General features: G+C 61.8%; 1 protein-coding gene across 1 annotated transcript in view; it reads right to left on the bottom strand.

The window, feature by feature from the left end:
- The window catches only part of OBSCN (obscurin, cytoskeletal calmodulin and titin-interacting RhoGEF), a 227,076-nt gene that overhangs the window by 5,193 nt on the left and 195,939 nt on the right, over window positions 1–25,944 (bottom strand). The window contains 20 exon segments of the mRNA XM_058286343.2: window positions 630–1,767; window positions 1,769–2,830; window positions 3,227–3,304; window positions 3,876–3,921; window positions 4,010–4,162; window positions 4,920–4,946; window positions 5,163–5,335; window positions 5,653–5,730; window positions 6,283–6,343; window positions 7,381–7,581; window positions 7,670–7,751; window positions 7,888–8,056; window positions 8,263–8,375; window positions 9,097–9,215; window positions 9,573–9,681; window positions 12,924–13,151; window positions 23,208–23,316; window positions 24,277–24,406; window positions 24,885–24,987; window positions 25,279–25,446. Coding sequence (XP_058142326.2) covers window positions 630–1,767; window positions 1,769–2,830; window positions 3,227–3,304; window positions 3,876–3,921; window positions 4,010–4,162; window positions 4,920–4,946; window positions 5,163–5,335; window positions 5,653–5,730; window positions 6,283–6,343; window positions 7,381–7,581; window positions 7,670–7,751; window positions 7,888–8,056; window positions 8,263–8,375; window positions 9,097–9,215; window positions 9,573–9,681; window positions 12,924–13,151; window positions 23,208–23,316; window positions 24,277–24,406; window positions 24,885–24,987; window positions 25,279–25,446 — 4,347 coding nt within the window.

The raw sequence follows: 25,944 nt of genomic DNA, 5'->3' as shown, positions 1-25,944 counted from the left end.
GACAATGGCGGTGTTTCCCCGAGAGGTCCTGAACAGAGTTGCAGGAGCCCCAGGGACAGGCGAATCCTGCGCTGAGCCTCCAGGCCCTGCCCTCTGCTCCCCGGATTCCCATGCAACAGGCCGCTTGGGGGTTCCTTGGAAGCTGGAGCTAAACCTGCTGCTCTGCCACTCTCTCCCTCCACTTCTAGGCCCTGGGGTCTGTCTGGGGCCCCAGCAGCTGTGGGGAGCCAGGCAGCTGGGGGCTGTGGAGGACCCAGCCGGAGCACTGGCTGCAGTTCTAGACACCCGTCTCCTGGGCTTAAGCCCTCAGTGGTCTCCAGGTCTTCCACAGTGTCGCTAAATCCTGAAGCTCGCTCAGACTCAGATGCGCAGTGCGGAGGGACTAGGGGGTCACAGGAGATGACCCCCGGCACGCAGGCATGGACCCACATGTGGTCAGCAGAGGGACGGCCGCAGCCAGCCAGGATGTGGGGGTGGCCTCAGCATACCCCCGGGGGGGCTGGAGCCCAAAGTGGGGGGGCTTCCTGCTGCCGCTGGGTGAGACCCTTGGCTGCTGTGGCCAGAGAGGAGAAGGCAAAGGGAGCCCCCAGGGTGCAGAAGCGGGCGCAGGCCACCCAAGTCAGGGTCACCTTCAGGCCTGCCCTTCAGGATCCGGGATATGTGAGCCACGGAGGCCTTGACCCGCTTCCGCAGGCTGTGCTCCACCGGCTCGTCCGGCGACAGGCACCGCCCGGGGAAGCGGAAGAGGCCGCGGGTGCCGGGCGACGCCTTCCGCTTCCTCCCTGCTGCGGCTTCCCCGATCCAGCTCTCCAGGAGCACGGGCTCCTCGGTGATCTCCAGGCTGGCTGGGGGGCGGGGGGCCGGGCCAGCGTCGGCACGCAGCTCGGCCAGCCAGGGCCACGCCTCTGGGAGCTCGGCCAGCCCCTCTGGGGCACTGGCCGGCGGGGAGGGCGGCTCCGGCTCAGGGGACTTGGGGACCTTCCTGAAGATCATGAACTCGAACGGGAGGTACTTGATGTCGTACAGGTCGGAGAGGTTGAGGTAGGCCGGCTCCACCTCGGAGATGTCCAGGGACAGCGTGTCGGCCGCCTCGGCGTCCCCCGACAGGTCCTGGATGCGCACCAGGGAGACCTGCGAGCCTGGGCCGGGGCCTTCCCACAAGGCCGGCTCCGGGGACTCCCTCGGGGAAGCCCCGCTGGGCTCGGGCCCGGGCGTCGCGCCGGCCCGGGGCAGCGGGCCCTCAGCCGCGGCTTCCTCCTGCTCCTCCGAGGACTGGGACTGCGCCCAGGCCAGCCTGGCCCACAGAGGGCCCTGCCCCAGCATGCCCCCCGCGTCTCCCCCGAAGGCGAAGGTGCCGTAGCCCGCCACCCCCGCGTACCCGCCCCGGCGCTGCAGGGAGAACTTCCTCGTGGTGGCCTGCTCCTGAGGCCGCGGCGGGGGCGATGCGGGCTCGGACGGGTCCTCCGTCTCCTGGGCCGTGTCCCCAGCACCCAGGGGGGTGGCAGACTCCGTGCCCACCCAGGGGGGCAACGCAGCCTCCTGTGAGGAGAGGTCCCCCGGGGGGGCCGGCCTTGGGGACCCGGAGATGGCGGGCTTCGGTGTCTCCGGGAGAGAGGAACGCTCTGCCTCCAGCTTAGGGACCTGCAAGGGGCTTGCTTGGGCTGGGGAGGGGGACACCTGGGGCTCTCCTGAGGGGAGGGAACCCGTTGGCGTCGGGAACCTTTCTGTGCAGGATCCTGGGGACAAGGAGCTGGGGGACGGCGGGATGGCTGCTGGTGGGAGGTCCGCAGCCCTCCTGGGGAGCAGATACCCCATCGAGGTGAAAGGAAGGGGGGCGCTGCTTCTGGAAGCAGTCCTGGGGCACGGTGGCGCCCGCCGCCCGCTGCCCACCTGAGCCCGCACAGCTGCCGGTGGACAGAAAGAGTTCTGACTCCGTCTTGTGGCCAGAGCCTTGAAAAGTGGCCTCTGCAGGCCCGCTCTGCCTGGGGGCCGTGCCTGGAGCCCCCGGGGGCTGGGGAGCCGCGCCCGGGGCTGGGGTCCCTGCCTGGAGAGCCTCGAGGTCCAGGGGACCTGGAGGAGCACACCGCCCCTCCAGGCAGGCCTCGGGGGGCTCCTCCTCGGGGAAGGGGCTGGTGGTGCGTGGCCGGTCCTGGTCCAGGGAGCGGCTGCGGCCGGGGGCTGCGCGGGCAGTGGCGCTGGGCAGCCGCAGGGCCGTTTCGAAGGAGGGTGTCTTGGTCATCAGGGCCCCCTGCTCCTCCCTGGCGGCCTCCTCCTCCTCCAGGGCCTGATGCTCCAGCAGGGGCTCCCGCAGGCCCGGCAGGGCCCCGGCGACATACCCCCCCTTCAGCAGGTGCCGCCGGGCCCGCGCCAGGGGCTTCCTGCCGCCCCTGGCCCAGAGCGGGCCTCCGTGCGACTCCGCAGCCCCGCCGGCCTGCTGGTAGAACAGGCTCCGGATGACGCTCTGGCGGGGCACGCAGCCCGGGACCCCCGCCACTGCCTCCGGGCCCTCCGGGGACACGGGTGGCTGAGCTGGCAGAGGCGGGGCGGCGGTGGCTGCGGTGCAGGCCTCGGTCTCCTCGGGCAGGCTGGCCGAGGGTCGCAGGAAGCCCCTGGGGTGCAGGAGTGGCGAGTGGGCCACGGGGGAGGGCGGCAGCGACTTGGCCCGGGCGTACGGGGCGATCTCGTTGTCCGAGGAGGAGCTGCTGGAGGAGCCACTGGCGGACCTGAGCAGGTGCCGGGAGACCCCAAGGGACGGGCTGTCCGGTGGGCCCCGCAGAAGCTCAGGGATGGAGCGCATGACCAGGATGGACTTGTAGCACATCAGGGAGCGCTGGAAGCAGGGAACAGAGGGCATGGGAGAGCAGGGCCTTCAGGCCCGTGGCCCAGGGCCCTCACCTGGCTGGGTGCCTGGCCCTGGACTCTGCCTCTGCCGGGGACTGAGATTGGACGCCCGTCCCTCCCACCCTCTTTCCTGGGGTTCCTGGTGGACCCAAGGACTGCATAGCCAAGACAGCTCCACATCCTCCGTGCCCTGCCCTGGCCCGCCTCCATGAGAGCTCTGGCCCGTCTTACTCTCCGTGCAGGGGACACCCTCGCACTCCAGGCCCAGCGGGGCAGGTGGGAAGCACCCCAGCCCCTCTGCACCCCCTGGACAGCAGGCAGCCACTGGCTCCTCCCCGCACCTCGGTTTTCCCCGAGTCACCGTGCCGCCCAGGGCAGCGCTCACCTGCCACCGGCTGCGGGCCAGGAGGAACTTGAGCTGCTTGGTGTTGATGAAGTGGGCCTCCTCCGCGGGCACGGATTTCTGGGGTGAGGATGAGAGCAGCCACGTTGAGGGGCAGACCCTATGGTCTGGCCTGTGGGCTCCAAAGCTAGTGGCCAGGGTCCCTCCCCGGTGGGGAAGGGGATGGCGGGGTAGCCCCAGCCCTGGAGTCACCCACAGGCGGTACCCGGGGGCCTGTCCCCTCAGTCCCTCCAGAAGCCCAGGCAGGGCAGAGGCTGGAGGTCAGGGCAGCTGCACGGCCCAGCTTGGCCGGGGCTTCCAAGCTGACCTAGGAGATGGCCCTTGGAGGACCCTGGTTTTCCTGAGAGCTCTCCCGCCTCCTGCTTTCCAATCCAGGCGATCTGAGTGTGTGGACAAGTAGGGCATGGGGCGCTGCTCCTGCCTGAGGTCCCAGGAACCCACAGCCCAGCGCACTGGGAGCAAGGTTCTCCAGGCACCAGCCAGCCCTCTGTGGCTAATGCGCCCCACCACCCAGCAAAGGCCAGCCCTCCGTGGCCTCAGTTTCCCTCCCCACATGACGCTGGGTGGAATGAGCCCATCTGCTAGGCTTGCCCACCCTGGGTGGGTGACCATTTCCCCCAAAGCCACTCACCAGGAACCAGGGGTGGGCGAGGCACTGGGAGGCGCTGGGCCGGGCCCTGGGGCGAGAGGAGGCACAGGGGTCAGCCGGGGGCCTGAGGCAGGCAGGCCAGGACCCTAGACGGTGAAGCATGGGCGTGTGCTCACATGGGGGCTCTCTGCAGGGCGGCCCTGATGAAGTCCTTGGCGTCCTCGCTCAGGTGGGCGGCCACGGGGCTGCTCCAGGAGACCCGCCCCTCCTGGATGTTCAGGAGGGTGGCTCGGTCGCTCTCGCCCGCGAACGGTGACGTGCAGGTCAGGCTGAAAGGCAGGGGAGGCCCTGAGGGCACCTGGACTCCTGGTCCACGTGGGAAGTGCTGCCAGGCCACAGAGTCCAAGTGTTGGGCTAGGGGGCCTCAACCCTGGCTGGGGATCATTCCTTGGCGCTACTTCATCCAGGCCCAGAGAATCCCGAAAACACCCTGGATTTGCTCACCCAAAGGTTATTCACCCTTGGAGCAGATGTGGGCTCAATCTGGGGTGGAGGACCAGCCTTAGCCTGAGGTAGGGATCCAGGCTCAGCCTGGCATGAGGATCCAGGCTCAGCCTGGGGCAGAGGACCAGCCTTAGCCTGAGGTGGGATCCAGGCCCAGCCTGAGATGGGGCTCAAGCTCAGCCTAGAGAGGGGATCAAACTCAGCCTGGGGTAGCAGAAACATCCAGACTCAGTCTATCCCACCAGAGGTCCTCAGGACAGCAGTAACTGTTTTGAGTGACCTCTGGACAAACAACCTCAGGACCCTTTTGGAAAAGCACAGTGCAGTTCTAGTTCTCAACCTCGTGACCTGGCAGAGCCATGTCTGACAACAGAGTAGGTGTGAAAAAAGCTCAGCAGAGCTTCTTATCAGAGTGCCTATGATTAACTGTTCCCAAGATAGCTGGCAGTTGAGGTCACGGGTCTCTAATCTGTGGGCGTGGTCTTCTGTGGGCGTGGTCTCCCCTGGGCCTGGTGGGGAGGGGTCTGGGCTCTGCTCCTGGAGGAGGTGGGATGTCCACGGGGCCGGGGGAGGTATGCTTACCAGAGGTAGGAGATGACTCCCATGGCCCTGCATGGAACAAAACCACAAAGCCTGTGTCACCCCAGGCCTGGCCTTCAAGCAAGGGGCTTATAGATGCAGAGGGTGGAGGAGGAGACTGAGGGTCAGGCTGCGCTGCTGACCCAGCTCACAGCCTGCCTCCCAGGGGCAGGGGAGTGGGTGGGGTGGGGCTGATGGCTGGAACTGAGGGTTCAGCCCAGAGGGAGGCCCCAGGCACCCACTCACCAGATGTCGGAGCCCTCACTCACGGGGGTCTGCTCAATGATCTCGGGGGAGACAAACTCTGGGGAGCCGTACATGCTGTACTGTGGCTCTCCTGGGGTGATTTTTTGGGCAAAGCCAAAATCGCAGATCTTGATGTCTTCTTGAGCAGGATGCACCATCAGGATGTTGGCGGGCTGCCGGGCAGAGGAGGGTAGTGGGTGAGGGCCGAGCCTGAAGCTGGTGACTCCTGGGCCTGCCAGGCCTGGAGGAGACTCAGGGGGCCTGCAAGGGACTGTCACATGGTGCCAAGCAAGCTCCAGGGGCTAATCTTATTATCAGAGCCCCACCTTGTAGGGGCTGCCAAGGGAGGCAGTGAGCTCCCCATCCCTGGAGGAAGTCCTGCCAGGGAGATGGCAGAAGTGCGTCTGCCCCCTTCCAGCCCAAAGACCCCAGAGAGTCCTAAGCTGACCCCTGCTGGGCTCGGGGTGAGGGGGCACCCAGGCTAAAATACCTTTATGTCCAGGTGGAGGATGCCACTGGTGTGCAGGTACTGCAGCCCCTCCACCAGTTGCTGAATGTAAATCTTCACCTGTGGCCAAGGCGGTGCTCAGTGGGAGCTGACAGAATCCCGCCCGGGCCCCTGTCCCCTCACCCCCGCCTGCTATGCTTCCCAGCCCTGCTGCCTGCAGCCGCTCCCAGCCCGGGCCTCTGCTCCTGCTGCCTCCTCCTCCCAGTTTCTCCCCCAGGCCTCAGTGCCAGGACGGCCCTCTCCAGGCAGGCAATGAGACTTGTGTGCCCAGGAAGTAGGGAGGAAGGGGATGAGCTGGGTCCCAAAGGATGTGCAGAGCTAGGGAGACAGGAAGGTGCGCGGGTGCAGGAGAAGGTGGGGCGCTGGCTCAGCTGGCACAGGTGTGGCTAGGAGGGGGAAGGCACCGAGGGCTTTGAGGGCCCAGCTGAGCTGCGGGCCCCTCCCCGCCCACTGAGGCCCTGGGGAGCTACAGAAGGTCTTTGAGTGGTGGGGTGCCATAGGACCAAAAGGCAAGGGCAGGGGCGTGCTCTGTCGAGGGGTGGGGCCGACAGCTGCAGGGACGGGAGGCCTGAGCAGCTGGGGGAGCCAGGCAGGCCGGGGCCAGGCTGGCACCTCAGCCTCCGTCACCACGCTCTTTTTGAACAGGCGGTCCAGCAGCTCCTCCGACGAGCACCTGGGCCTCCGGTCAAGGAAAGCGGGAAGAGCCTGGTCCGCTGCCCCAGACCCCGCGCTCGCCGCTGAGGCAGAAGGACCGTGGATACGCCGTGCAGCGTGGTGGACCACGCACCGCAGGACTGGGAGGGGCCCAGGCAGGCGAGGCGCCGGGCGTGGAGGCTGGTGCTTGGGCACGAGGAGGATGGGACGGGACCCTCAGACCTGAGACCCCGAGAGAGCACTCAGCCCTACAGAGAGGGCTGCAGGCAGAGGCGGGGGACCGAGGCCCTGGGCATGGAGCCCCCCGCCCTGGTGCCACCTCCTGGGGCAGAGGACGCTTGCTGAGGAAGCCAGGCGTCGGGGGATGAGGCCGGCCAGCGTGTCAGTGAGGACCACGATGACCAGAGACCTTCGCAGAGCCGTGGGCGCCCCAGCACCCCTGCCGTCCTGGGCGAGTGGGTGGGCAAGCTCCAGGGCGGGTTCTGTGGCTGCCTCGACCAGCCCAGTACGGTCGAAGTCCCCAGGCCCAGGCCTCAGGCCCCTGGCAGCTCCACTCGTTCTCCCTTAGAACCTGCAGCTGCCACGTGAGAAGTCTGACCTCCCTGCTGGAGAGGCCACGGGCCAGGGGGAGAAGCCAAGTGGGGAAGAGCCCGGTCAGCTCAGCCTTCCAGCCATCCCCCCCAAGACAGAGCATGTGAGTGAAGCCTGCTCGCATCCTCCAGCCCAGGCCAGCTGTCAGAGGAACCTAACTGACCCCAGTCAGTGCCATGTGCAGCACAAGAGCCACCAGGATTTCTGACCCACAGAACTGTGAGAGAGAAGGAGGGGAGCCACTTCAAGCCACCGTGTTTGGGGGTCATTTGTTACACAGCAGTAACAACTGAAACACGGGGAAATCAGGCTTCCCGCTGTCAACAAGCCTTGGACAGGCCTGGGGAGCCCAGATGGCACCCCACACAGCTCTTGCAGAAGCAGCGGCCCCACCCAAACGTGGCTGCCTGTCTGGGACCCATCTTCCCCTTCCCCAGCCCTCCCTGGGGGCTGCGGTCAGGATACAGCTCCAGAACAAGGATCAGGGTCTTTCGGGTCTCAAACTGGTCCAGCAGCTTCGTGATGAGCGGGTGGCTCAGCGTGGCAAGGACGTCTCGCTCCCGGTACGCCAGGGCCCGCGTCTTGCTCCGCAAGGGGATAAACTTGGCGGCACAGGAAATCTTGTTCCCCTTGTGCTGGACCCTTTTCACGAAGCCGAACACGCCCCTGGGAGGAGGCGATGCCCGTGCTGGACGTCCTTCCTGGGCTCAGAGCTCCCCCGCCCTCCAGCGCTCAGGGCAGGGGGGTGGAGTACCTGCCAATCTCCTCCTTGACCTCGTAGAAGGAGTGCAGTTTCCTCCGGTAACTCTGCTGCTCCGAATCTGGCTCGCCTCCCTCTAAGGTCCGGGGAGTGGGCCGTGTGGGCCGGGGTGTCCACTCCGATGCCCACTGCCCCCCGACTCAGCACCGGCCACCGGGGCTGCTCCCAAGCCCACAGGGATACCACCACGGCTCCCACCGGCCCCAGCTCACCCCCGCAGACCAGCAGCTCCGCCTTGCACAGCACCTCGCCGCCCGCATTGCGGGCCAGGCAGGTGTAGACGCCAGCGTCTTGCTCAACCACCTCCCTCAGGACCAGGGAGTACAGGGCTCCTTCCTGCCGCTGGCTGAGCCGCGCGCTGTCGGCCAGCTCAGTGCTGTCCTGGGGTCCAGGGCCAGGAGGACGCCTTCAGCCCACGCTGTGGGCCCCCCATGCCCATGACCTCCCCCCCACCCCGAGTTTCACTGGGGCCTCCCATGCCCGCCAGGTGCCAACCTGACGTCCAGCCTGGGGAGGGCGTCGGGAAATGCTCCAGGACGGATGCCCCAGGGGATCCCAGGAGAGGGACCCCACTAACCCACGCCTACCTTGTACCAGGTCACGGTGGGCTGGGGGCTGCCTTCAATGATGGCTTGGAACTGAGCTGTGCTGCCCCTCTGTGCCTCCGTGTCCTCAATGGTGACCTGCATGGAGGGTGGCCCTGGAGGAGAGAGGGTCCCTGAGCCCAGCGAAGTTGGGAAACACAACGTCAGGGTGCCCTAACACCCCCGGGGGGGTCGCTGGGCCCTGATACACACCACAGGGCTTCCCAGATAATGGCACGGCCTCATCCTGATCACTGGGGTCTCTGACCCACGGGGAGTTCTTCCTCCTGCCAAGCACTGGCTCTCCTGCTTTTCCTTTGCTTATTTATTTTGGAGGAGCCGGGGCTGGGGATTGAACCCGGGACCTCACACGTGGGAAGCCGCTCGGCCACTGGGCTACACCAGCGCCCCCAAGTTGGGCTTTTCGTTTGTTTTGTTTTGAGAAGGGGCTGGGGGTCAAACCCAGGACCTGTACGCGGGAAGGAGGCGCTCAGCCACGTGAGCTGCGTCGGCCTCCTGCCTGCTTTTGGTCTAAGCTGGCCCCAGGGCGGCTGGTCAGCCGGTCAGGAGGGCAGTCGGGCCATCAGCTGCAGAACACGCTCTCCTCACTGGAGAAGTGGACACGGACGGTCGAGCTCCTTGCTGGCCCCTCACTGAGTGCAGCCCTCCCCGGCGAAGCAGCCCGGCCACGGCAGAAGGTCCCAGTGGCCCCAGTGACGGGCAGGAGGCAGAGGGCCCCTAGAGGCCAGGCAGGCCCCCTGTACAAGGCCCCTCCGCGCTGGCTTCAAGGGGCACGGGGAACCCAGCCCCGCCCCGCCGGGCCCATCCCCACCGTACGTGGGAGGTCGCTGGCCTGATACACATAGGTCCTCTGCGTGGTCTCCACGATCACGTGGCTGTGGGCGTCCCAGAGCGGCTTTGCTGTGCCTGCCCCGGGCCAGGTCACGGCCTCCACCCTGCAGTCACAAGCACGGAGCCCATGAGCCACTGTCCGGGGCCTGCCGTGGACGTAAAGCCAGGGGAAGGGTCCTGCGGCTAGGGGGTCCTCAAGCTTGAGGCCTGCCTTTCCCTCGCTAGTGGGGTCCCAGGGACTTCTTCCAGATGGCCCTCCCACACCGAGGCCACCCCACAAGGAGGCTCAGGTGGGGCAGCTGTCCAGGAGTGTTCTGGGTCCTTAACAGCTGACCCCTGAATTCCTCCCACCCCCCTCAGGCTCAGAGCCACCGGGCAGAGTGGGTGGCCCCGGCCCGCTCCCAGGAGGTCCTCTCAGGGGCAGGTCTCCACCGCAAGGCCCACCCGGCCAGGGAAGTTACCGAATGGGAACGGTCCGTTCCTGCACCCCAGCGTCCGCTGCCACCTCCTGCTCCAGGCCGACGTGGGGGAGGGTGGGGGACACTTTCCAGGGTTCTCTGTGGACCTTGGCTGATGGCAGACAAGGGGATCCGGTGAGACAGGGCCTCTGTTGGAACCTGGGGTCCCAGGGCAGGGGTCAGGGAGCCAGGTCAAGGGAGCTGCCGCTTGAGCCGAGGGGAGCCAGACTCAGGCCCGGGGATGTGCACCGTGGCAGTACGGGTAGGCAGCGGGCCCCCAGGACACTGGGGCCAGGTGCTGGGGGCAGGCAGTCCCCAGGCCTATCCCCGGGACTCCCGCCCTCACCCCACACCATGGCTTCACAGCAGAGCCCTGACACCAGGCCGGTGCCCCCTTCTCCCCGTGGCCTGGGGGCCACCAGCCCTGAGAGATGCCTGCTGGCTCCATTCGGCTGATGCTCGCCCACGCCACCTCCCTACAGCAGCTTCCACCCTCCCCATCACCCTACCTGGGGGAGAGCCTGTTCTACGAAACCACCACAAACAAGGACCCCCCCAGCTTCAGGTGTGTCTTGGGTAGTCACTAATCGTTCTTTTTAAGGAATGAATGATGTGCTGGCACCACCAAGGCGGAAGGCATCCCAGGCAGCAGGCCGAACCTACAGTGGGGAGCGCCTTGGGGCCCCCACCTCAGACCCAGCAGCCCAAGGAGACAGGCACAGGCAGACAGACAAGCAAGTGACCAGCCGAGCTAGCCAGAAGCCCACTGGAAAGGGCAGGCTCAGATGCCGGGGTCGTTGGGCCCTTACTTCGGGGCGAGTGTGGATGTGAAATGGTGCTCAGAGGAAGAACCTCAGGTCCCCCCACAGCCCAGGTGGGTCGGTGTGACCCCGACAGAGGCACGGGGGCCATTCAGGGCAAGATAAACCAGCGTGGGAAGTGACCCCAGGGACCAGGTGCGGGCTGGATGATGTGCAGCCCCTGCCACACCTGCCTGCCTAGAGCAGGAGCTGGGCAGCTTGCTCCCGGCCGAGTCCCGGCCCTGGGGCCAGCAGGGCAGGAGGGGTTCAGGCGGGGCTCAGTCAGGGGTCGTGGTCAGGAGGGGCTCAGCTGGGGGCTCAGTTGGGGGTCTGGGTCAGGAGGGGCTCATTCGGGGCTCAGTTGGGGGTCTTGGAGAGGAGGGGCTCAGCTGGGGGCTCAGTTGGAGGTCTGGGTCAGGAGGGGCTCAGTCGGGGCTCACTTGGGGGTCGTGGTCAGGAGGTGCTCGGTCGGGGCTCAGTTGGGGTTCTGGGTCAGGAGGGGCTCCGTCGGGGCTCCGTTGGGGGTCTGGGTCAGGAGGGGCTCATTCGGGGCTCAGTTGGGGGTCTTGGAGAGGAGGGGCTCAGCTGGGGGCTCAGTTGGGGGTCTGGGTCAGGAGGGGCTCAGTCAGGGCTCAGTTGGGGGTCTTGGAGAGGAGGGGCTCAGCTGGGGGATCAGTTGGGGGTCGTGGTCAGGAGGGGCTCAGTCGCAGGGACTCAGTCAGCAGTGCCCAATGAGGGGGTCGCAGTCGGGGGCTCAGTCGCAGGGGCTTGGTCAGAGGCTTGGCCGGGGCTAGGTTGGGGACTGGGTCTGTTTGCTCAGTGGATGCCCAGGCAGACCCAGGCATGCTTGACAGGCTGCCGCCCTCGTCAAACACTCCCTTTTCCTGGGCGGGACCAGGCTGGGAGGTAGCCAGCCTGCCCCTGCCTTCCACTGACCTGGCCCTGTCGGACACACACACAAGGATATCAGGTCAGTGAACGCGGTGGTGACAAACAAGACAATGAGGACAGAACACCGACCGCTTCCCGGGATCAGGAGGCAGTCGCCAGTGGACTCTGACAGAGCCCAAGGGAACTGCGCCAGCTCCGCCCGAGAAGCTGGGGTGGGAGCACCGTGCACACCTGTGCACAAGGCCCCAAGAGGTTTGCTCTTTGTCCCCTGGGGCGTCCCAGTGCCCCTCTGCCCCCAAGGAGTGGGCAGGCTGCCAGAGCGAGCCGGCTGGAGGGCAGGACGAGCGTCCCAGCTGGCCCTCACATCAGGACAGAAGGGAGCAGAGTCGACAGGGCTACTTCTGGGGACGGGGAACAGCGGGCCTGCCCACCCTGTCCCACGTGTGCCCCTAGCCTCCCAGAGGCCACCCACTGAGCCCCCTGCAAAGGGGCACCACTGAGGCAGCGCACACAGATGGGAGACCCCCGCCCGGAAGGCCGAGGAGGCCAGGGGTGTGGGCCGGCGTGTCAGTCTGTCTGACACCCTGGCTGGAGCCTGGGCTTAGCGCAGCTGGCCCTGGGAGCCTTGGGGATGTGGAGGGCCCTCTGGTCCTCTGGGGAGGGAGCACCGTGGCCCTGAGATCGGCCCCCAGCTCTGCCATCAAGAAGGCGATAAGGGGCATGGAAGGCGGCACGGAGAGGGAGCACTTTAGGGAAGTTACCAGAAAGGTGGGGCAACGTGGAGGAGGGGGGCAAACAGCTGAGCCAGGGTGCTCCGGCACCTCACTAAGAGGCAAGGACGAGGGCTGGTCTGAGAAGGGCAAGAGCACGATGCACAGGAGGGACGGAAACCCAAAGGGGTGGATGAACCCACAGGCAGGGACGAGAAACAAGGGTCCAAGTTTCCAGGGTGGGGCCTGAACCCGCCTGAGCTCTGTCCTCAACCAGCCCCGCGCCTGGGGGGCGAGGAGACCTCAGGCAGCTGGCTCGTCACCCTTCCCTGCCGTCAGGGGCGTGCTGGTCTCACGCACCCTACCCTGACCACCTAGGAGGTGAGGTGGGTCTCATCAGTCGGGGGTCCTCCTGCCTGCTCCTGCCCCACAGCCTGGCCTGGAGGGGGATCTGGATGCTGGTTCACACCCCGTTCCTCTGCCTATAGCACAGGGCTCTTCCCTACTTGAGGCCTCAGTTTCCCCCAATGCACCATCTCTCAGCTTAAGGAAATTGTCCCCAAAACACCCCATCACAGGAAAGCCCAGTGGTGGCAAGGGTCCTCAGCGATGCGCTGGTCCCTGGCGCCGTCCTCACACTGGTCTCTGGAGCACTGGCCACTCTCCCCCACTCCCCTTCCTGGCCTGCCATCCACTAAGGAGCGAGGGGCACCCGGGCTGGTGGCTGGACCCCAACCACAAGTGGGCTCTGGCCTCCTGGGACAAAATGAAGAACGCCCAGCGCCTCGGCGTACAAATGGGGAACTGAGGCCAAGCGAGGCGAGACGCCAGGGTTTCCTGTCGGGGGGACCCCGGAGGAGCTCTACCGATTCCTGCCCATAGGACGGGCATCCATAGCCACCCTGTCTGGGGAAGGGGTGTCTGGGAGTGGTTGGCCCACCACCGGGCCTCACCGGATGCATCCTTGGCTCCTGTGCCTGCGGGCTGGGGGCTGGCCTTCTGGTGCTCAGGCACCCCTCTGGGTACCTCCCCAGGTGGGGCGCCGCCGGGGCTGAGGTCCCCTGTGGTGGCACCTGAAGCCGCAGGGCCCACCAGCCTCTGCAGGGTGGACTGGAGCTCCTGGTTGGCTGGCTCCAGGACAGCAGGGACGAAGTCCTTAGGTGCAGCTGGAGCGGCAGCATCTGTGGAAGAGGCCGGGTAGCATGTGGGTAAGGGCCCGGAGCAGTGGGCCAAGCTGGGGCGGAGCCTTGCTTGTCAGGTAAGATCAGTCCTCAGGGCCCCCACAGGGAGGGGGACACAAGGCTGCCCTGGCCCCTCTCTGCCTGCGCCTCCAGGCCCACCCTGCACTTGTTGGCTCAGGGAGGCTGCCTGGAGGTGGAGGCCTTGGAAGAAGAAAGGAAGCCCCAATAGACCTGGCATGGGGCAGATGCAGCTGAGGAGAGCTGTGTCCCTCCCACTGACACCTGGGCAGAGAGGCCCAGACTCCAGTGAGCCCCAGGAGAGTTCAGGGCCTCCCTGGCACAGCCTGAGCCCCAGGTTGGTGCCCAGGTTCCTTTGGGAGCCCCCCCCCCCCACTCCCAGCCCCCTTCCCTATCCTTCACTCAGGCTGGCTGGACTCCCATCACACCAAGGGGCCTCTCCCTCCAGATGGGCCCCCACCCCATGCTCCAGAAAAGCCAGGGCATAGCCTGATGCCAAACCAGGATCTGAGGGAGTCACCAGGGGGTGGGGATCAAGGAAGGTGGCAGCTGTGAGCCTTCCTTCCTGGGGTCCAGTGCCTGGTCCTGCTGGCGGGCTCAGGTCCCCCTGCTGGGGCAGCCCTTGCCCCATAGCCCACCCCAAACCTGCAGCTTTCCCCTCATGACACCTCCCAGGATCAAATCCACCCTCCTCTCCAACCCGCAGCCCTGCATGGCCAGCCCTGCCTCCTGCATCTGGCAGCTGCCACACTCACGCTCCACGCCCAGACATGCCAAGTCCTCCCAGTTCCCAACAGATACCAGTTTATTCGACCCTCTGCCTGGAATCCTCTACTGCCCCAACTCTCAGACTATTATTCTGAGGGGTCTCTGAGCCTCTACCTGGGTGGCATCTGTGCCACGCCCCCATCCACCCTGGGGCCAGCCTCAGCTGGGAGCCCAAGGCTGTTCCCCCCAGGAATTCTGGGCTTGAGTGTCCCCACTGCCAGGTGCATCTAGGTGCATTGCCAAGGAGCTGCTGGGAAAATTCACTGTCTAGCGATGATGGTTTCAGTCAGAGCCCCTGAAGGCTGAGCTTCTGGGACCCCACGGGAGTGAGGGGAGGAGGGCAGCAGCTGCCCTGGAGCTGCCTGCCTCCCAGACCTCCCCAGCCAGTGTCCTGACTGTGCTGTACAGGCGGCTTGGAAAGGTTTGCTCCGCCCTGGCCAATATGGGAGCAGGGCGGTTCCATTCTATTGGGCTGAGCTGGGCTGCCACACTTCATGCCCCATAATAAGTCACAGTCACACTGAGCCACACTGAGCCCCTAGGCAAGGACCAGCTGCACAGACATGCCCTCGCCCCACTACCAGGAGTCCGGAGAGCGCGGGGATCTGCACGTCTGCCCTGCCCTGTAGCCTGCCCTGGGGGTGGGCACACAGGGGTGCCCATTTGGGCAGCCAGCCTTCCAAGACCAACCCGAGAACTCGGTGGCCTCCAACCCCAACAGGGAGGAGTCCAGTGGGACTAGGGAAGGAAGGCCAAGGATAAGGTGGGGCTGTACCACCACCACACAGAGAAGGCAGGGCATGCCAGTGCATCCCTAGCAGGCACTAGACAAGACCATGAGTGGACAGGGGTCTTGGCAGCCCTGTGGTCCTCAGAGCCAGGTCTGGAGTGTCCCTCCCACCTGAGTCACCGGAGCTGCTGGAACAAACAAGGAGCAGCTGGGACGGTGGAGAAGAGATGGTGGAGCAGCTGAACTGGGAAGTAGCTGGGCCAGGCAGCAAAAAGGAACAGAGCAAAGGCAGTAGATGTCACCTGTTTATTGAAAGTCAACTGGCTGGGGCCTCTTTCCCAGTCCCTTCACATGCACAGACCCTCAGGCCCACCCCCTGAAGAGAGGATACCAGGGAGGGACAGCAGGAGCTGGGGCTCCTGCCCAAGCCCAGGACTGAGCCTTCCCAGAAGCCAAGAAAAAACATTCACGATTGAGGTTTGGCCTCTGGAGAAGCCCCCCTCTTTTGCAGCCCTGCCTGGCCTGTCTGGGGTGCCCCTGCAGACCAGAGCAGAGTGGGGCTGGGCTTGGCTATTGGGACAGAGGCAAGCAGGAGCTGGAGCACCACATCAGCCGCCACCTTGCTAACGGGGAAGGGTCCAGGAGCATGGAAGAAGCCCCCATTCGACAGGCTGAGCCCCGAGGTTCCTGCCAGGTGGAGGTCCCATCAGCCTGGCCGGAGCAGCCCAGAGTAGTCTCAGGAGCCATTCTCACTCTAAGCAGCTTTGGTATAACTGAGTCCTGTGAGGTAGGAAAGGCCTGGGGGAGGGGGACGGAGTCTCGAGTCCCCGTCCTGGAGGAGAAACGGGAGATGAGAGCGAGTCCTGAGGAGGGCTGGCTTCCCAGCCTTTCTCCTCGGCGAAGAGCATGCAGTAGCACCCGGGGCAGCATTGGAGACAAGTTCTGGAGCTTCCTGGGGCAGGTCCTCGGCCCCGAAGCTCCCCGCCTGTTGCTGCTATCCCAGGGAAAGAGAGGCAGGGCTGAGGCTGGCTGGCAGGTCCGGAAGGAGCATCTGGGTCAGGCGGGTCTTCTGTAGCCTCGCTCCTCAGCTCTGGGAGGAGGTGGGGGCCTCGTCCCCATCTGGATGGATGCACACGGTGACCGTCTCACCCACCGTCCCAAAGCTGACAGTCTGGGTAGAGACCTCTGTTTTGAAGCTGCACTGGCCGCCGTCCACAGAGTGCCGGACGTGGGTACAGAAGGATGGTTTCCCTGTTGGGGAGCCGGTGGGGCTGGGATGGACTTCCCGCACCCGTACCGAGACACCAGTGGGGCCCCCCAACCCAGATGGCCCTGAGGCCTGAGATCTGAGCCTATGGCCGAAGGAGCCAGCCACGTCCCAGGTGATGGGCGGATGCCCCACACTCAGCAGCACGGGCCGCCCCACTGTGGGTTCACCAATCTCAGTTTGGAGCACAGACACCTCACAAGGTGGATCATCAGAGGTGGTGGGTCTGGGCCCACCACAACCGAAGGTCTCCCCTTCCCGGGGCACATAATCCTCCAGGTCAGATAGGGTTAGCGCTCGGCCATCATGTGTGAGGATCTTGTGGTCACGCCCCCAGATGTCTTCTCTGTCATGAGGCTCCTCCACCATGCTCTCCTCCACAAGGGGGTCTTCTAGCTTCTCCTTGGCAACCGAGGGAGGGGACAGCTCCTGGGGGACCTCTATCTCTGGCTCATGGCCACTCCTGCCAGGTGCAGTCCAGTGGACTGTGCCCGAGGCATCCACGCAGAGGACAAAGGGCTTGCCCACACAGACCGGGGGTGGGGACCTGGGCTGTGGCCACATCCCCCCATCCCTGACTGTCTCCTGAGCCAGCAGCTTGTTGTTGGAGTTGTTAGTATTGGGGTCTTCACCAGGTGTCACACTGGGCAGTGGAAAGACCGGCCTCGTCGAGCTTCCAGTGGCCTCTCTGGCTGGAGATGCGCCCCTTGGGCCCATCTTTTTCACCCGAACTTCGATGGTCTCCTCAACCTCCACCCACTTGGGCTGGGGCTCGGGACCAGTGTGCGGGGCCGGAGAGTGGGTCTCGACCTCTGTCACATACAGAGTGGGGATGGTGGGCTTCCGGCCTGTCTCCACTGTGGGCCTGGGCAGTTGGCCAGCTCCCGGTGGGTAGAGCAGTTCAGGGGTCAACAAGCCTGGCCTCGATGGGCTAGCCGAGCGGCGAGAAGGTGAACGGGAGGGAGACTTGCTGGGGGAGAGTCTCCGGCTACGTGGGCTCTTCACAACGGTGGTGATGGTCTCCTCTCTGGGGGCAGAGAGCCCAAGAAGTGATCGGCACAGAGATGTGGCAACCTCTCCCTGTCCCCAAACCATCAGCACATGCCAGGACCAGCACAGACAGCCAGATTAGTGTCCAACTGAATGCTATGAATGAATATACTCTTCCACACACATGGGCCCAAATGGCAAGATCCCCAGCCAGAGAACTGAAGAGACAAAGCACAAACCTAGGTTCTGCAAAGTTTCAAAACAGAAGGCCTGGCATTCAGTGGAGGCCTGAGCTATATAACACAGATGCTTCCAACCCCAGCTCCCTCAGCCTGCAATGTATTCATGTGTCCATCTCCCCTCCCTGTTTTCAGCTGCCTCCCTATGGAGATACCAGCCCCTCCTTGCAGAGCTAATGAAGAGGGGCTGTGGCCAGGCTAGAGACACAGGAGAGAACCTAGGGGTATAAGAACATGACTATAGAACCCTTCTTGTCCTATTCCATCCACCTAATGGGTTTTGTGCTTTGTTTCATTGGGAGAAGGGCTTCCTCAAAGAGCAGAGCTTGCATGCCCCAGCAAATTTTGGTTAGTGACAGGCTAAATAGCTGATATCCAAGATGCATGCACGAGTTCCAAGCTCAGGCCAGAAGGACTGGGGTCAGGAAGCTGAGAAAGGCTGCTGAAGCCTTAGACCCCTGGATCTAGGTGTGTGTGTGTGTGTGTGCTGAGTCAGGGGTGGCATGGTGAGGCCTGGCAAGGCCCAGGTAACCCCAGAAGAAGTTATGAGCTAGAAACAACATGAGTTATGTGACCTCAGACATGTCCCTTTCTCTTCCTAGACCCTATTTTTCTGTTTGCAAAATGGGAGAGAGGGAGGGGGAAACCCAAGACTGGATGCATCAGGCATTCACTAGGGGCTATACAAGCTCTTTTGTCTGCCTTCCTAGTAACCCCAGGAGCAGTTATGATTTGTTTTTACAGATGTGGACAATGAGGCTCAAAAAAGACTGGAAACTTGCCTGAGGTAGCAGTAAGACCCCTGTCTTCCCATGACCTCAGGGGAATTCGGATGAGTTAAGTAATAGGCAAAGAACAGGAATGTACTGAGTAACACCCAGTCCCTATATTCTGGGCTCTGGGGCCTGTAGAGCCTGTGGTGGCAGCCAGTTACCAGCTGCCTTCTTTCACTACATCAGTGCCTCTCTCTCTCTCCCATTCAGCTTTGCTTTGGCCTAATTCAGCACTATGTCCAGGTACAGTTACTCCCCAAGTTAGGGCCAGAGATGTGTGGCTACCACTTGAGACAGGGCAATGAAGAATCTGGCCTCCTCTGGCCCTCATCTGGAAAGGGGGACGCAAAGGCCACAGACATGACCTACTCAGAGCACCAAGCTGCCTTGGTACCTCACAGCCTGACTTAGGGGCACAGAATGTTAGGGGAAGATGGGACAAGCCTTATCTGCCAGCTTCATGTCCCCAGTGAGCCATGGCAGGGCAAAGACCCTGGGCTGCCCAGCATTTGGACTGCAAGGGGACAGTGGTCTTTCTACAAGCCCTGTTTCCTTCTGATGTCCTCCAGCTCCTCACCACTGAGCATGTTCTTCTTTTGGGCAGATGTTGTGCCCTAGCAAGTCACTCTTTTTATCCCTCCTCCTCACAGGTTGAGGGGTCAAACACCTCCCTAAACCTGGGACAGACCTGGGCACAAGGATGCCTGCTAAGTCACCTGGTCCAGCCTCCCCATTAGGCATGAGCCCTCTATGAAGCATCCCAATGGGGCTACCTGGCACCACTTTAGCCCCTCTACCTTCTCATCCACAAAATATGGATAATAACAACGTATCTAATTCATGGATTAGACACTGAGTTGATCTGAGTAAATCACTAGCACAGTTATCTAACTCCAGGGGTAGAGTGTTCACTGCTGCCTCAGGAAGACCTGTCTGCCCCAGGAAGACCTGCTCTTGAGACAAGAGGAAGGAAGAGTTAACCTGATATCCTATCAAATATCTGAAGACAAAATTCTCAAGGAACATGGTAAACTACAAGGCCCCATGGGGGAACTAAGGTTTCCATTCTGGCATTTCCCAGTCATATGGCCTGGAGAGCCCAACTGTTTCCTTTTGCAAGCACTTCCACCAGTCTCTCCTGCACACACCTCTTCTTGGAGGCTCCCCCAAATTCCCAGGTCATAATTAATTCTGTTTTTCCAAGCTCTGGTCTTGCTGAATGGCATCATTAGCAACAGAAGTGGCTTTTTTCCAGCCTTGAAGGCACCTAAAGAATGGAGAAAGTGGGCACGGCACTGGGAAAATGGGTCCCCCGCCAACTTCTGATGCTGAGCCACCCTGAGCATTTCTCTTCTCCTTTCTGAACCTGTTTCTCCATCTTCCCAAGGGAAGGGTTAGGCTTGGAGATTTTCAAGGGCCCTGGGCATGTGCTGTCCACTGTTTAAATTAAATTAAATAGAATGAAACAAATGTAGATGTTCAGCAACATTTAAAATACTCAAATAGCAACATGTGGCTAGTGGCCACTCTAGTGGACAGAGTTGATTTGGAATAATTCCATCATCATGGAAGTACTGTTGGACAACAGTGCCCTAGATCTTGGGATATTGAGGGTCCCTGGGACAGAACCCTGAGACAAGTAGCAGCCCCTGGTCCAGATCCACTAAAAGTAGTGTGAATCTGGGTGATCCTCCCTTTTCAGAGCATCCCTGTCCCCATCTGTGAAGTGGGCATGATACACCTAATCTGCCACAGTGAGGACTCTAAGACCCTACAAGGGAGGGCTGTCAATGTGAAGGCAGCTGAGGTCCCAGAGAAGGAGTTCCCCTGGGAAGTCCTGTGAGGTGCCGGCAGTCTGCATGGCAGGTAACATCCAGGTGGGCAAGCAGGGAGTTGGGACACTGAGGCAAGGTCAAGCGGGTTAGTAGGCATGCAGGGGGCACCGCAGACAGAAGGTTAAGAGCACGCCTGCACTTACATGATGACGGTTTTCTTGGGGACCTTAGTCTCCTGCTCAGTGACTACAAAGAAAACAGTCGGAATAGCGAGGGTTACAGGCCAGCCAGCTCTCAGGGCTGCACTATCTGAGGGGCATGGGAGTGAGGTAATCAGTTCGGCTTAGAAACACTGGATCCAATGTCCAGATCTCTGGGTCCAGTGTCCAGAGCCCCGGGTCCATCACCCAGAGACCTGGATCCAAGCTTAGGAGGACTGGGTCCAGCACCCAAAGCCCAAGGTCCAAGCTGTGCCTCGCTGTGTGCCCCTGAGCAGACTGTCTCAGATTGGAGCCCACTTCCTCATCTTTGAAATGGGAAATAAGACTATCATATATACCTCTTAAAGAGCCTGTAGTGGCTGAGAGGAGAGTGAAGGAGCCCCAACTTCCCCTTAGCCTATGTGCCCAGGGAGCACTCTAAATTTGTCCCCACTTCTCAGATGTAAAAACTGAGGCCCAAAAAGGGCAAGGAATTGCCTGTGGTTGCACAGGAAGCCTGCAGCCACACTGGGACCAGGACTGGCATCTACTTTACAAAAGACCCTAAAGGCATAAAGTCATCTCTCTAAGTGGGGAGGAGCTCTAGAGTCCAGAAGTGGCACATCTGAGCCCTGTGTCATGAGGTCACACAAGTCCCACTGGGAGCAGCTTCAGAGGATGCTTGGAAGGGTCCTGAGCCCTGAGAGAGCAGGGAAACCTAGGGCCCCAAAGGAGCACTCCCAGCACCAAACTATGGTGGGCTTTAGCCTCAATTTTCTCTGTTGTTTTTAAAACTGGTTGAAACACATATTTCATGGGCTTCTATACACTTCACTTCACCCATATGATACTGATTTAAAAATACATTCTCCCAGAAATCTGCAAATCACATCTGAATTGTCTCTTGATTTTTCAGCACGTCAGGGCCTGGGGTTCCCATTTGCAGATGGGGACCTGAGTCACCGAGATGCATGGGGCACATCTGAGACCATGTGATACCTACCCCCAACTACCTCAAAGCCTCTTTCCCTGAAGCTTGCAGGCAGAGATAGACTTGGGATACAGCTGCCCTCCCATCCTTGCTCAGCTGGACAGTGGCTACCAGGACCCCCCACTTCAGCAGCCTCTCTTGCCACGATGAAGGGCAAGTAGAGGACAAGTCTCAGCTAGGTGAAGCACAGTGATCTCCTGCCTCTAGCCCAGTGACTTCCTATTTTGCTAGTCTACCTCATAGAGAATAGGTTCTTCTGGGTCAGTCAAGTGTATTCTAAACCTGACTTTAATGAGGTGCACACCAATTACATATACCAGCTGTGTGTGCACTTTGGAGCTACACTCACTGTGCACTGTGCATGCGTGTGTGCATGCATTTGTGTGTGCATGTGTGTGTGGAAGCACACGCCCATGAAACATGCATGGACAACTGTGTGTGTGTGGAGGGGGGCCTGCATCCTGGAGAAAGGGGAAGTCAGGGCAAGAGAGAATAGGATCCAGGTAAAAAGCTCTGTGTTTTTAGACAACAGTGGGCCCAGGGAAAGTCCCCATGTGCCACCTGCAGGGTGAGGGATGGAAAACCTTCCAGGACCTCTGGCATAGAGTCATGAGCAAACTCCAGGCTCTTCCCTCCTCTTCCTGATTGGGACCCCATCTTGCAGTTCCTTGGGGCAGCAGCCAGGGCATCTCTGAGCCTACTTGGGATGGGATGGTTGAAGCACTCGTGGCACCTTTGTCAGGGAACTACACTGCTGGCCCCAGTGAGTATTTGCAACTGCAGGAGGGGTGCAGCCGAGCAAAGCAGGGCTCTTTGGTTGGCATGGACTCACAAGAGATGGGCAACACCACCCACAGAACCGCTGGGCTTTGTCTGGCTGTGGCGCTGCAGGTTAGACGTAAAGCGGCAGCACGCAAATTAGGAAGCAGGGAGGTGAGCTCTGATGTAAGAGTCTGCGCACACCAGCCCCCTGGCCGTGCTGTGACACCAACGCTGTGCCAGTATACATGGTCCCCGGGGTCACCGTGCTGGCCAGCTCTCCAGTCTCTGCCATCCCCCCTTCAGACTCAAAGGCTGCACAGTGTTTACAGAGAGAGACCAAGTGTGACAATGAAGGGCAGGACTTTGTGGTGGAGGCTAGGGGGTTGCCTGCCACAAGGGAGCCGCTGGTATCACTCCCTGCCCATGAGACAGAGGTGAACGCACTGGGAGTGCGGAAGTGTGCCCACAAGTTCCTGGGGCTGCTGGGGTGTATGGGGGCGGCGGATATCAGTGGGTCTGGAACAAGGACCTGTGCCCTGGAGGGGTGTCAAAGGGCCCCAAGAGTCAGGTGACCCAACATGGAGAGAGTCCAGACAGCCCAGCTCTTCCCAGGACTTAGAAGGACACATATTTCACATCCTATGGTGGGAGTCGCAGCGCCACCAGGGGTGTGTCCAGCTCTGCTGCACACCCCCAGGGATGGGAGGCTTACCACCTGCCCAAACCACCCTTCCACTGAGAGCAGCTCTCCTTGGGGCCGCTGTCTCCCTGTGAGCTCTGGAGTGGCCACAAGGCACTCCCAACCAGGCTGGGCAGCCTAGGACAGCTGTCAGCCACTCTCTTCCTTGTCCTAGGTGCCAGGGCCTTTCCCCTCCCCAGGAGTCACCGGGACCTTGGAACCCTGATTTGGGTGGAGAAGGTGTCACCATCCCTTCACTTTCCACCCAGGAACACATCTGTCCCTAATGAGGCACATTCTGCAGTCCAGTCCCCTGCCCAGACCCCAAGAGCAGCCTCATCCAGACCAGGCTGAAGGGACAGCCCTGCAGCCAGCACGCCCTGCACGAGCATTGCAGCAATGCTCCCCACAGCTTTGACGACCTCACACACGCCATCTCCCAGGGACCTTGCGCTCTGCCCTTGCCTCCCAGCGTCCCTCAAACCATCAGCCTCATGCCGTCACCGCCACATGGCCACCCTGGCCGCGGCCCAGAGGGCTGCCCTGGGCAGGGTCTTGTCTCTGCGCACTCTTGTTCTTTCCCAGGGCTGGTGAGCAGGGCTTAGGGACCTGCCAGGGCTGCCCTCCAGCCCTTGTCCAAGGTCCTGATCCACAGCCCACCCTCTGCCAGTCTCCAACATGCCACCTCCAGCAGGAGGGGCCGCAGAACTGGGAATGAGCATGTCCAGGGCTTCCTCTGGCCCCCTCCTCCCCAAGCCTCCCCCAGGATGCCGGCTCGGCTCCCCTCCTCTGGACCCCACGAAGGTCCAGCTCAGGGACTGTCCTTCCAGAGCCGCTTGGGGGGCATCAAGTGGCGGTGCCTACCTTCCACGGCAACCAGCTGCTCCCGACGTTGCTGTTCGCGGGCCCGTAATGCAGGGCTCTGCACACACAGCTCAGCGCCACCACGCGTCGAACCCAGCCGGTTCACCAGCTGCAGGGGAACAGGGTTGGTGGAGTTTGCTTAGAGACCAAACCGCGCCTGGAGGGAGGGACACGCCTAGCACCTGGCCGCAGTCCCCCACAGGGCCGGTCCTGTCGACAGGGCTTGCCACAGTGAGGCCAGCATCCTCTATCTGTGAGGGTCACTAGCCACCTGGGTGAACTCCACTAGTGTGTCTGGGGAAAATGAATTTTTAACCAAATTCAATTTTACTTACATTTTCCTTAAATTTACTTCAATTTTACTTCAATTTACTTTAAATTTACTAGTGGTCCCTGATTGGACCACACTGGTTTAGAGCTCCCCTGGCCAACTGCTTCCCCCTTGAGCTGCCATGGGAGGCAGCCACCCAAGGTCCAGCCCCCTGGCTGCCCAAAAGGAGGCCGGCCACACAAACCCACTGCAGTCCAGCCGCACCCAAGCAGTCGAGGGGACCACACAAAGACCCAGCCCCGGGTCTCTGCCCCAGGAGCCCCCCAGCCCAGAAGCCAGGCTCACCTGTTAACTAAGGGGAGCTCAACCATAGCTACAGGATTTGAGGTTTCCAAAGGAAGAATGCACACGTGTGCTATTTGGGTGACGAAAAATACACTTGGAAATGTGTGTGTGTACATGCCTGTGTCCATGCGTGTGCATCCCAGGCCCAAACCAAGACCCATGTAATGCCCTTGAGAGGGCAGGGCCAGTCCAGGAACCGGGCACCCAGCCTGAGCTGGGCGAGGCTGGTCCAGCCCAGGGTGAAGACACCAGTGGAGGCCTCTGTGTCTACCCAGCCTCTCCGTCAAGGCCCCCACCCCCAGAGGGCAGGCACCAGGACATCAGCAACTGAGAAATGGGGCGCCCAAGCCCAGAGCCCCAGGAGAGTGGCAGACCTGGCCTGGGGGTCACGGAGCGCTGGGCCCAGCCTCCAGGCCCCACCGCCCTGCCCGCTCCGGCCCAGCGCGCCCTTACCTCGCACTCGTAGTGACCCAGGTCCTCCCTGCCGGCAGCCCGGATCCCCAGCACCAGCATCCCACTGCGGGGCTCCCCGCGCATCTGGTACTTGCTGCCTGCAGTCAGCAGGGCCCCGTCCTTGTACCACCTGCAGCCCGAGCACAGGGGGTTCCAGTGAGGCCTCCTCACTGCCTTCCTCCAGGACTGGGCTCCCACTGTACTCTTTTTTTTAAATGTATTTATTTATTGTATTTTTTGAAGATACATAGATCACAAAAGTGTTACATTAAAAAATATGAGGTGCCCATATACCCCACACCCCACCCCACCCACTTCTCCCACACTGTACTCTTGCCAGGAAAACCCTCCCCTTCCTAGGCAGATGCAAGTTGCTGTTAAAAAAGCCATCTAACAGCAGTCCAAGCTAAGGTTCTCCTGAGTGTCCTGAAAGGGCCTGTGAGCCCCACTGCTCGATGCACAGGCACTGGTTCTGTTTCCTGCCTTCCCCTAGCGAGCATGACACACGGCCCGCCCCTCGTTTTGTGGAGAGTAGATCACGGCCCTCCAGGAAGAGACAGATCTTCCAACCACCACCCCCCTTCTCGGAGGCTGGCCTTGGCCCCTACCTGATCTGCGGGTATGGGGCGCCTTCAATGGTGCAGGTAATCTGGGCATCTTCTCCCTCCACAAAGGGTGCAGCACGGACTTTGTTCACAAACCGTGGGGGCACTGAGGGCCAAAGAGGGAAACTCAGTGACAGAGTGGAAGACAGTGCCGGGGTCGGGAGGCCAAGGGCCAGGCCCATGCCCTCTAGCAGCAGTGCTCCGACCTGGCCTGAGCCCCCCAGACCACTCCTACCCTTCCATCTGCCTTGCCCCTCCGAGCCCGCATGGCCAAACCTGGAGGTTCAGGAAACCCTCCCCCTCCCGTGGGCAGCCCCACCTGCACGCATGCTTGCTGACTCTGGGGAGGGGCCACCGTGCAAATGACAACCCCAGCCTGGGGCTTCCCCAGGCACACCTTGCACCAGGATCTTCCCTAAGGTGCTGGCATTGCCAGCAGCACTCGCCGCAAAACACATGTACTGGCCGGAGTCCGCGCCCGTGAGGTTGTCCAGGATGAGGGCGCATGAGCCGTCGGGGTCCTCAATGAGGATGTGGTGAGGGTCCACCTCCACAGGCTTCCCATCTGGAAAGAGGGGTGCAGGTGGGGTCACCCCCAAGCTGAGCCAGGCTCCTACCCGGGCACAGCCGCATCCAAGGGCTGACCCACCAGGGACAAGAGGCTGGGCCTGAGCTGGGCGTTCGTGCTCAGGCAGTGGGAGTGACAGAGGAGATGGTAGAAGCACACTGGGAACCATGCCGGCGTGGGGTGGCCCGCCAGCACACAGGCAGGGCATCGACTCCTGATTTATATGGAATCTTAAGAAATGACGCTATGGCAGTTTGAGATTATTTTATGATAACAAAAAGAGAAAGATTATGTTTGTAAACTAACCTATTCCTCGGGGTGTGATACCCTTTGATTGTATTAAATTCAGTAGAGGGCCCCTTGATTAGATTGCTTGATAGGATTGATTCACGGCTTTTGATTCAGCTACTCATGAGTTGTTGTAAATGGCCTAGCTGTTTGTTTGGCCACTTATAAAATACAGACTGGCAATTAAAGACGCCCTGCACTGGGGCT

The sequence above is a fragment of the Dasypus novemcinctus genome, chromosome 2 (genome assembly GCF_030445035.2).
Source record: "Dasypus novemcinctus isolate mDasNov1 chromosome 2, mDasNov1.1.hap2, whole genome shotgun sequence".
Taxonomy (NCBI): domain Eukaryota; kingdom Metazoa; phylum Chordata; class Mammalia; order Cingulata; family Dasypodidae; genus Dasypus; species Dasypus novemcinctus.
This window is presented reverse-complemented; position numbering and strand designations above follow the sequence as displayed.